Raw genomic sequence first — 12,114 nt, forward strand, 5'->3', positions numbered from 1 at the left:
CTAAGACTGATGCTCAGGTAAATGTATTAATGGAGGCTGAAAATCAACCCCTTATCCCTCCTGACCTCACTTTCACTGCAAAACTGAAAGGGGCGTGTGTTGAGTGATTCTGAAGTTGTAGCTCCCTTCCACACATTTGTATCTTGTACCACTGGGCCATTTTAGAATTATAAACATTCATTTGTTGATTGTGTTTGCATCTGTTGCTGTGCATTATGAGCAGCTTTAAGCCGAAATGACACTAGAAATCCAGGTGAGAGTAATAATGGTCCCTATTCTACCACTTTGGCACGAATGTTGAAGCCATTAGTGTCATCCAAACTGTATCATGCGCCCTGAGTAAGCATGAACAGATGGTTCGTGTCTTTGACAGTAATGTTACTTTTATTTTCTTTCCAATGCTAGGAAGCCAGTATTGTAGTAATTAGGAAGTGCTACAGAAGTACTAGACAGGTTGGATGGTGATCTCTTTGCCCCCTTCCCCCCCCCCCCATCCATCTGGTTGTCTGCGCAGTTTTAAGTTGCAGATGTAAATCTTTCAGTGGTTAAAATAAGATTGGGACAAAGATGGCGTACATTGGGCTCAGTGCCATGTTGTCTCATTTCTGTTGAGACATAAAGGGTTTGTTTCAATGAGCTGGGAGGTGGGAGTGAAAATGGTCCCTATGTGACGTCTCCCCCCTCCCCAGTCTCCTCCCAATGCTCAAAGCAAAGCTGAGGTGATCAGCTTCAAATGCACTTGGAGCACTGACTGACGAGGTTGATCTTAGAAGCTCTGATGAGTCATCTGCTGTTGTACATGACTTTGTAAACAAGATTGCACTTGTGCCCCACTCTGGAAAATGAAAGCCAGTTTATTTCAATGTATCTTGTGCTAAAAGTCCATGCCTTGGTGAGCTAAGGCTTAATTTATCTATACCCAACACACCTGGCAAACACGGACCCATTTTAAAAACAAAGTTCCCTCATGTTGTGCAACATAAAAACAATACAGAAACCTAAATGACCAAAAAGATTGCCTTAAAACTGCATGTTTGATGTACTGACAGGTGATGGCTTGGACAACAGTGTAGCTTCACCAAGCACAGGAGATGATGATGACCCAGACAAGGATAAAAAACGTCAGAAAAAACGAGGCATCTTTCCAAAAGTAGCCACAAACATCATGCGAGCATGGTTGTTCCAACACCTCACAGTAAGTGAAACATGAACTCGATACCACCTTGAGATGCAAGTGCGTGGGGGTTGGTGGGGGGATGTGGACTGGTGTTTCCAGGGATTTTTCTCATGCTTTTGTGTAAAGGCTCAGTTGGTTGGCCCATGTAGAAACAAAAGGGGATTGCACGCCAATTCCTAACCCAACTGCTCCCTGCCCGTCCAGCCACCTCCCTTAGTTTAACTGATTTCCCTCTACATTGACTCATTACAAGAAAGTGCAGAAAGGGAGAATTGTATGATTGCACAAGGCCACGGGGGACAACATGGTGGACGGGAAGCCATCCTTTAGCAAGCAAATAAATTTGCACATTGGCTTTCTGCAATTAGGGCTCAAGGTTGTTTTAAATTTTAACATTGCAAGATGTCAATGGTTCAAGCAAATTGTCATTTGGGAAGAAGCAACAGGCAAAGTAAGGATGTCTCCTGATTTAACATCTTGAAAGCAGCTGCGTAATGTTGAACTGGAAGTTATGGTAAGCTAAAACATTACATAAAGGAGAAACATTTCTAAATTGGTTACTGTAAAATATTGAAATCAGGTCTAGTGCCATCTGAGAGAGAGGAACAGGGTTAATATTTTCAGTTGGTAATCTTTTCTTTTGAATAGTAGTGGTAAACACTGACTATTTACATGACATTGTTTTGCCTTCTGCCATTTCGTAGAAAACTAGGTTCCAAGGAAGCCAGGAATTTTCTGGTTTAGTGCCCATACAACTGTTGTTTAACTTGAGCCCGGTCAACAGAATATTTGTTAGCGGTTACGCTGTTCACATTTGTACTTAGAGGTGAAGAACGCAGTGCTGGGAAAAATAAAACCTTAATATTGGACCAGCCTTGCTCTTGATGTGCGTTGAGGAACTGAACTCAGAAAACAGATACAGATTGATCAAATTGATCATATTTGTTGAACACATGGTGCAGAATGAGGCCAATCAGCCCATTGAAATGATGGTATGTCTTTGATGTGAAGAACTACTGCAAGGAGGCTTTAAAACTTATCAGCTTGAAACATTTTGTAACTGTGCAGAAAATGACAGATGAAAATTTTAACACCTGTTAATTAGAAGCCACAAAAAGGATACGTTGATATTTAGACTTGAATCATGCCAATTTAGCCTGAATTGGGCATGGATATCTTGTCAGTATTGGTGCACAACATGCAGAAGGTAATTGAATGCAAACCTACCAGAATGTCACACTATATAGCTGACTCAATGGAATTTATGTTTGCAAAGCCTATCTTCAAGAAATGATTATTGGAGAGTAGCAAAGAATGAGCTGATAGCGTAGTTAGATGTCTTGGATAAGTGGAAAGCCTGGTGAGATCATAAGTGGCATTCAAGATAATTTAGGCGTATAACTTAGAAATACATTGTGGGGACTACATACAAGATGCTGGAGGAATTCTGTGGGTCAGGCAATGTCTGTGGAAGAAATGGACAGTTAACATTTTGCGTTGAGGCCCTTCACCTGGAAAAGGAAAAGGGTAACTGGAGGTAAGATTAAATGAACGAATGTTAAACTTGGGTCGGAAAGCTGGATGTTCCTCTACACACAAGCTGTGATCGCCATGTGGAGAGAGCATTGAATTGACTGAAAACCTCAGAATTATTTAAGAGCCAACTGGATTCTTCTTCCTCTTCACACGTCCATCTGTCGTGTAGTTCCTTCCACTGGTGATACAAAGGTAATATTTTGCTTGATGAATGACACCTAGGGCTGATCTGGGAAGGGCTCCAAATGGATGCCACAATGTCAGAAATAGTATCCCTCTGTGAATGAATGTCCTTCCTTATCTGAATTTGCCTCATGTTCATCTTGATTCTCGGCTTAGCATCAGCGATAGCAGTACTATGAATCTGGCCTTGAGTAGACAGGTGAAATCCACATTGCATAGCCATTCACAATGGCTGCCTTATGTAAGTGACTTCTTGATGCAGGGCCTCAACCCAAACTATTAAACGTCCCTTTACCTCAACCCAGTAAGTTCCTCCAGCAGCTTGATTGTTGCTTCTGATTCTGGCATTTGCGGTATCTCTGCTTATCTAATTTCCATTTGAGTGCATTGTTGCATTAGAACAAAATGGAAATAGTAGTTGGCATAATGCTCCCCATACTAGCTCCTTCATTCAATAAAATAATGCTGATCTGGTTCCTCATCCATTATAACATCCAATACTGATGTCTCCTGATCCTCACCATATCCAAAAATCTATTGATCTCAACCTCAATGACTGAGCATCTCCTGCCCCTGAAGTTGGGGATTTGAAAGATTTACCACTTTCTGCATTTAAACATACTGGCTTATCCTAGCCATGTTGTCTGTTTGAAAATGGTATTAAAATTTGAGAAAGTTCATGTTTTGAGGAATTATGTTAAAAAAGCAAACTGAATTGTAAGTTGTTTCTATGGCAGCTTGTTGTTACCAGCTGTGGAAAAGGCAATTAGCTCCATGCTTTGAATCCCTGCCTAATGTAACTTCATTGTTAACATATTAGGTCAGATTTTTATAAGAGAGAAATATGCTTAAGGGAACCTCATTGCTTTCTCTTCTCAGTCTTACTGACATTTACCTCTTGCCCAAAGAACATGGTCTTCCCACCTGCATTTGGATCAAAATGGCAGTTCCACACCATTTAACGTCTGTGAATTTTGAAAATAAGCTTCCAAAATCTACCAATTTTACCAAACTCAAAGTTTACAAATCTAAGAACTGCTAATTTTTGAGCACAAACGCAATTATTTTAATAGTAACCAATAGCTACATTAAACGCAAATGAGTGAAAGATGAGTTTGAGTCAAATTAATAAGGACAATAGAATACGAAAGCTTAAAAATCAGAAATTTGATTGCAGAATATTATCACTGAAGCCTTGTGAGCCTCTGACAACAATTTTAACACACTTTCCAGTTTGTCACAGTTTTCTGTTATTAAACATAGAGGAAAACAGCATTCATACTTTACTTCTAAACCTTGGATTCCAGTAAAAATGGTTTCAGTCTCTTGTAGTTTAAAACGCGTATGAAAAATAAAATAAAACAAAATGTAAATTATTAATCTAAGTTGTAAGCCTTATTCTCAGTAATATCACTGTACCTCAACCTCATATCTATATCTGTTCATCTTTGTACCTTGGAAGCACGTGGCATAGGTTTCGATATCTAGCACTGGTAGTTAATCGTTTAGTGGTGGTAATTGATAGTGCGCTTGTGGTAGTGCTGTTGTGCTTTTATCAAGTTGAACTCAAGAGGCAGTCTTTCTGAAGAGACATGCAAATACCCTGCTAGTGTTAAGATTAAATATTTGTTTACCGCCACATTGAGATTGAACCTTCATGTAGTTCCAAGGGCAATTCTGCCAATTGATTTTTGAATGTGCATAAATGCACTCAATACCAAGCTGACACTATGACACACTTTGCTCAGTCACTACCCTATGTCACAGCCTTCCAATCCTTATTACCAATGGCAGTAAAGCCTCAAAGAACATAAAAGACTCCAGTGAAGAGTTGATGGCTAAATTATGTTTCCCATGTGGAACAAAATATAAAAGGTGACCAGTTTGATGTAGCAAAAGGCAGAGGGTAACATGAGTCCCTGATGGCATACTTTAGTTGAATCAGTATTTCAAGTATTCTAAACAAAACAGAATTTCCAGAACATGTGCAGGTAATTCCGCCTGCTTGGTCCACGCTGGTGATTATCTTCCACGTCAGCATTCTCCCATTCTTCAGAGATCAAATATCAAGCAAATAAAAATGCTGGAAACTGTAACTAGTCATAACAATGTAAAATCAAAGTGTAATTAGATAACTCGTAATTAGTTAGAAATCAGAAGTGGTGTAAAGTAAGCAGCAGAAACGAAACGAAAACATGTTCGAAAATTGTCATCGGCCATAAATGGAGACTATTGCTTTGGTTTCCCATGTAGTCTCTCTTTGTTACTTCAGTGGAAAAACAGGACGGGGAGGGCTGTACGTTAATTTAAAGTACTGACATCAACTATTGTTAATTTCAGTACTTTAAAAAAGCCACTGAATTTGGATCTTCCCTGTTTTAGCAAGTTTAATCGTGTGTTAGTTAAGAACCCATGGAAACTGTTCCAGTTAAAACTAAGTAAAAAGAGCTGTATGTGTCATTGTTCGTATCATTTGTAATGATTATCCATCCAGAGAACAGTGCTTTTAAAATAGCACCATCTATTACCTAGTGATGACTCACTAATCTGTTGCCAAAATATAACAGCCAAAGTTACAAATCTTAGTATTTGAAGGAACGAGTTCAATTAACCACATTCAAGTCAAATAATTTTTTATTGTGATTTCGACCATAACTGCTGGTACGGTACATAGTGAAAACGAGACAACGTTTTTCAGGACCATGGTGTTACATGACACAGTACAAAAACTAGACTGAACTACCGTAAAAAGACAACACAGAAAAAACTGCACTAGATTACGGACCTACCCAGGAATGTATAAAGTGCACAAAACAGTGCAGGCATTACAATAAATAATAAACAGGACAATAGGGCAGTAAGGTGTCAGTCCAGGCTCTGGGTATTGAGGAGTCTGATAGCTTGGGGGAAGAAACTGTTACACATTGCCTAATGGAGCAATCTAGTCAATGTTTAATTTTTCTAATTTTATTGTTTTTATTTTTAAATGGATGGATTTATTGAGGTTAGAGTTTCCTAAATGGGAAAGGTCATGTACATGATGGTACTGATTTGAATACAAAGGCTAAGGAAGTCACTGTGCGATTATATCATGCCTTGGTGAGACTGCATCTGGAGTTACCGTGTGCAGGTTTGGTCTCCTGACCTACAAAAGGATGCACTTGCCCTGAAGGGAGTCCAGAGGACTGACTTCTTGGGAGTTTACAAGGATGAAAGATGATTTCATTAAAACATTCAAAATTCTCCTTTGGCTTTAGGAAAAATGTTTTCCCCAAGCTAAGAAGTCCAGCACTGGGGGCACAGTTAGAGAAAAAGGGGTAAGTCAGTTTGGACTGGGATAGAGAGACGTTTCTTTCTTCGTGTGGTGAACCTTGGGAATTCTCTATCCAGAGGGCTGCGGAGGCTCAGTCATTCCATTCATTCAAAATACAAATCAAGAGTTTCAAGGGAAAATGGTGCTGAGGTAGAAGACCAGACATGGTCTCAACATGGTTTTATAGGCCTACCTTGGTTAGTGCTGCTCATTTTTCATATATCTTATGAACAAACCAGCAGTATCAATGGCGGGATGAAATATGAAACTACCTTCTGTCTGCCCCCTCAGGTGGAAATAAAAGATCAACTTGTGGAATGTTGTGGGAAACTGAGAATCCCACATGATCAAGCCCGTACTGCAGTGGGCTGGGTATTCTGGTTCCCTCTTTGTCTGCAGTTCAGAGGGTCACCAACTTTCCCAGTCTTGGTATTTCTGGCCTGCTTCTTGCCCATTCCCAGGACCTCAGACTTCCCTTGCAACTGGCTTCTGCAAATGACTACAACCAATAACGTGTAAATATTAAAACAACCACACACACAAAATGCTGGTGGAACACAGCAGGCCAGGCAGCATCTATAGGGAGAAGCGCTGTCCTGACGAAAGGTCTCGGCCCGAAACGTCGATAGCGCTTCTCCCTGTCGATACTGCCTGGCCTGCTATGTTCCACCAGCATTTTTTGTGTGTTGTTGTTTGAATTTCCAGCATCTGCAGATTTCCTCGTGTTTGACGTGTAAATATTAATTATTTTTAATGTCTCATCACAGTTCCTCATTTTTTTCCTGAATTTTTGGAGTTTTCCTTGGATTTTAGTCATGAAAGCTGATGAAACGTGGCAACTGATTTCCAGTGGCTTGGGCAAAATGGTCCCTGAATAAGGATCACATAAACAGAATATTAAGTGATGATCACACAGCCATTTGTGGGAACTTGCTTTGTGCAAATCAAACTGACTTGTTTCTGATATCACAATGGTGACAACATTTTATAAGTACAGTGATCTCTGGTTAATTGAGGCACAATGGGACCAGTATATATTGGCCCAATTAAGCTGCTGCAGAAATTAGCCAAAGTTTCATGGAATTAGTTAAAAACATTAAAAAGGCAAACTACCATTTAACTGAGTAACAAATTATGTATTTAAGCAAAATATAGAACAAATCAGAACACTACCAATACTACTACAGTACTATAAAACTGTGTATTAGTTTCTAATTGTATTCGACAGAGGAATTCACAGTCTAAGCTGCTGTGTTCAGATTGACTGTAAATGAACAAAATCAGTGCAGACCATGCTTTTGCTGATTACATTCACCATATCTTCTTTTTCATTGTAACATTTAAGATGATTGCCAATACCTTCAAGAAATCGTTTCATTTTCACTTCCAACTGTTTCTGACCTCTCTATGTGTGAATGCTTGAAGCCACAGTCTGCTTATTTCTCACCAACTATCAGTAACAAAAATCACTGCTTTTTGAGCACAAGCACATGCAAACCTTTTGCTCTAAGCACAGTGTAGTGTTTAATAGGCAACACAAGCGCTCACAACTGATGCTGGTTAGAAACTTCAGCAACAATCTCCTGTCCCAAATAAACGAAGGGTATCCCTTTGTTTTCTCAATTAGTTTTTGTTCTTCAAGAGTTGTCCCAAATAAGCAGCTTCCCCGATTGATAGCCAAGTAACTGGAATTCACTGTATCGTATTGACTGGAGGATGCCTTAAGGTTATGAAAAGCATAAAAATTCAAGTCTTTCACTCCCATTGTATTAGACAACAAGGCAAATGTGAAATTGTGTGTGACACATCATCTTATTTAGCAGATATGTTTAAAAACTGGAAAGGCTCAGTAATTCAACACTGGGAAAAATGACTTCCAGTAGATTGTGAATTAAGAAGTACTAAATTGCAGGAGGAGTCATTAGATCCTTCTATGGAAATGAAATAAAGACAATAGCTGTTGCGAAGTATTTTGGTCAGGTTTACTGGAAGGAAGGAGTATTAAACCTTCATTGTTTTATGTCATTGTTTCAGTTTGCACCATACCTGTTATACAGCCTTCCTTTCATATCCTCAAAGCCACTGAAAGCAAATAAGCTGGAAATTAAAACCTTGGCACAAGTTCTGGCTGTTGGACTTCTCCTTTGAGGTACTTTCCAGCAACTAAAGACCTGTGTGCCTTTTGCAGGTGGTGTAAATTTGTGACAGTAACCACCTTTTTGTCTTAATAACAACTCCTAATGTGTGAAACCTCCTGCACTAATATTTATTGCGTGAACTGAAAGAAAATGTTAGAGCTATGAGTCACCCTGCTTTGTGTCACCAATGCTTGTAACAGTGGGATTGCCGTGAGGTGTATTTTGATCAGAAATTGTGTTTTGAGCAGTTTTCCCTCCTCCGTTTCCCAGAACTGTTTGCTGCTTTCATGTTGGATTTATTGAGAAAAATAGAGCTGCCCAAATTCCCAGTCTGAGCATGTTTTAGCACGGCTCCCCAATGGAAAAGCAATTTGTGAAATTATGTGATGGAGTAATTAGACAAAGCCAGGGCTTTTTGATTGCTGCCATGCGTGCACATTGTAGGCATCTTAACTGCTGCAGCAATGCATGAACAGGCTGCTGAAAGTGTCCTGGTTGATTTGTAAATAAGACTACAGGATAACCATAGATGAAAGCATTCAAAGGTCTACCTCATGAATTAGTCACAGTAAAGCCTTTGAGATCTGTAAAATGCACATGTAGAAATCTGAACTGAAAAAGCTGCATGCCTCTTATAATATAATTAGGACCTAATTTACCACCCTTTTGCACACATGTAATAATGTCTAGATATTTATTTTCTCCTTAAACACATTACATGTACCTCTGTGAAGCAATTATTGAACAGAAACAGGTGTGGAGACATCTCTAATTCATTTCTTCACTGTAAACACAGAGCAGTTTAAAAGAAATATTTACCAAAAAGACAGTGCACAAAAAATTGCGAATGCCAGTAAATGACATGTTAATGGACATTTGCCCTTTACCGACTGATGGATTTTGTGATGGTTAAGTAAATTAAAGCAAATGTAAGAAAAATCAATAGCCATGCAGAGGCCTGGTTGAGGCTCATGGAGTGCAGACAGAATGACAGATGTTCTGCATATGACCTAGCTGAGAATTAATGTGTGTAGTACTCGGCACACGTTGAACTGCTTTTTCCTTTGCAGATTTTTTTTTTGCTTAAACACTGCTAACCCTTTGCAATTACCAAAAGATCCTCCTTAAAGAAATGAAGCACTGAATTCTGATTGCTTACTTATGCATCCAAGACAAAACAAATACACTTGCATTATAACCTAGAAAAGATATATTAAATCAATTCAATGATTTATTTTAAGAGTAGTTTACAATTTCTGTCTTCTATCTATGTTGAGAATGGAAGGAAGAATAATCTGGGTCTCTCATTAGCACTGTATGACATTAAAAACAATATCTTACCTTTATAAAGTGAATGTTGTAGCCAAAATGATTCACAGTTCTTCTCAGAGGCAGAGCCAAACAAAAATTGGCACTGAGTAAAGCTTGGACAAATGGATTTAAGGAGGGTCCTTATGGAAGAAAGAGGGGAAGAGGCAAACACACAGAGAAATTAAGGGAGAAAACCTCCAGAGTGAAGGACACCAGGAACTTGAAGGCACATCTGGCAATGGCCAGGTAACAACATTCAGAAATGATAAATTGGGCAATATTGGAAGAGCTCAAAGAATCCTGTGCGCTGAGACTTAAAAAAAAAATCTGCTATTGCTGGAAAACTGAAAAGAAGAAAATGTTGGAAATACTCTGCAGGTCAGGCAGCATCTGTGTAAAGACAAGCTTTTATTGTTTCAGAACTGAGACCCTTCACCAGAGCTGCTGGATGGTCGGTAATTGTTTAAAAAGGATCTCATGCCTGAAGTGTTAGATCTCTTTCTCTTCTCCACAAGTGGGATGACCTGCTAACTTCTGTGGATTGTTGGGCTGGATGGTTAAAGAGGTAGGGAGCAGTGAAAGTCATTTGAAAATAGGAGTGAGAATTCTGAAACTGAGGGACGTGAGCACAAAGCTGAATCTGTCAGTGTGAGCTGGGGTGAAGTGAGGTTAGGTTGAATGAGGAAACCCAGCTAGGAAATCGCTGGACTAATAGCATCTGGAAGGACTGAAGGTGTGCATGAGGCTTTCAGCTCAGAATAGGTGAGGTGGGAAGGGATCAGGTGATGTTACTGAGATGGAAATAATGATGATTGTAGTGATGACATGAATGTGAGTGCAGTAGAGATCTGCTATGATTTAAAATTAGAAACTAACCCAACCACGGCCAATCCCAATACAACACAAGCCTGAGGACCTAACCTGGTTTCAGCTGAATCTGGGGTATTTTCCAAAATCTGAAAGATCTGCTATGCTGCGCACACATTGCCATTAATGAGGTCTATTGCCTATACCTGTTACTAGGCAAATTATCTATTCCTCAGTAGAATACTGACTTAAACCAAAATATTTATCAGAACGTGTATTCAACTTGTTCCAAACTAAAAATAGTTAGGTCTTATCAAGCAGGTATTAGATAACGATACGCTAGAGTCCAGTACATTTCAGTAGACGAGGGAAAAAGACTTTGTGTGATCAGACAAGTGCTTAGATTGAGAAGGGTGAAGGAGAGCAGGTCAGTCACAACAACATGGGGTGCCAAGAGATGTCCAATAACTTCATACACCACTATGCTCTTCATCAGCCATCTTCCTCTTCCATAATTAAACAGGGTTGAGGAGTTACACAACTCCTTCTGTACCCTATAGTCAGAATCAGAATCAGGTTTATTATCACCAGCATGTAACTTAGCAGCAGCAGTTCAATGCAATACATAATATAGAAGAAAAAATATAATAAATAAGTAAATCAATTACAGTATATGTTTATTGAATAGATTAAAAATCGTGCAAAAAACAGAAATACTGTGTGTTTAAAAAAAAGAGGCAGAGGGGAAGAAGCTGTTCCTGAATCACTGAGTGTGTGCCTTCAGGCTTCTGTACCTCCTACTTGATGGTAACAGTGAGAAAAGGGCATGCCCTGTGTGCTGTAGGTCCTTAATAATGGACGCTGCGTTTCTGAGACACTGCTCCCCAACAATGTCCTGGGTACTTTGTAGGCTAGTACCCAAGATGATGGAGCAGGCTAACTTTACAATTCCCTGCAGCTTCTTTTGGTCCTGTGCAGTAGCCCCCCCCCCCCCCACCCCATACCAGACAGGGATGAAGCCTGTCAGAACACTCTCCATGGTACATCTATATAAGTTATTGAGTGTATTTGTTGACATGCCAAATCTCTTCAAACTCCTAATGAAATATAGCTGCTGTCTTGCCTTCTTTATAACTACATCGATATGCTGGGACCAGGTTAGATCCTCAGAGATCTTAACACCCAGGAACTTGAAACTGTTCACTCTCTCCACTTCTGATCCCTCTATGAGGACTGGTATGTGTTCCTTCATCTTACCCTTCCTGAAGTCCACAATCAGATCTTTCATCTTACTGACATTGAGTGCCAGGTTGTTGCTGCGACACCATTCCACTAGTTGGCATATCTCACTCCTGTACACCTTCTCGTCACCACCTGAGATTCTACCAACAATGGTTGTATCAGCAGCAAATTTATAGATGGTATTTGTGCTATGCCTAGCGACGTAGTCATGTGTATATAGAGAGAAGAGCAGTGAGCTAAGCACACATCCCTGAGATGCACCAGTGGTGAAAGCCTACTACTGACAACTGTGACTAGGATTCTATTAGCCTCAGAACTGAGCGCTCATATTAGGGGATATTTTGACAAACATTTGATTTTACAGTGAACCTTAAGAAAATGTAGATGCGATAATCTGGAGTAATAAA

The 12,114-nt window shown here is 39.6% G+C and overlaps 1 protein-coding gene across 2 annotated transcripts in view; it reads left to right on the forward strand.

Moving 5' to 3' along the window:
* The window catches only part of meis1a (Meis homeobox 1 a), a 203,925-nt gene that overhangs the window by 74,807 nt on the left and 117,004 nt on the right, over positions 1 to 12,114 (forward strand). For both annotated transcript variants that reach the window (XM_059986168.1, XM_059986167.1), the window contains exon 8: positions 1,050 to 1,195. In XM_059986168.1, the coding sequence (XP_059842151.1) occupies positions 1,050 to 1,195 (146 nt within the window). The remainder of the gene's footprint in view (positions 1 to 1,049; positions 1,196 to 12,114) is intronic.

This window comes from Hypanus sabinus, chromosome 12 (genome assembly GCF_030144855.1).
Source record: "Hypanus sabinus isolate sHypSab1 chromosome 12, sHypSab1.hap1, whole genome shotgun sequence".
In the NCBI taxonomy this organism is placed as follows: Eukaryota; Metazoa; Chordata; class Chondrichthyes; order Myliobatiformes; family Dasyatidae; genus Hypanus; species Hypanus sabinus.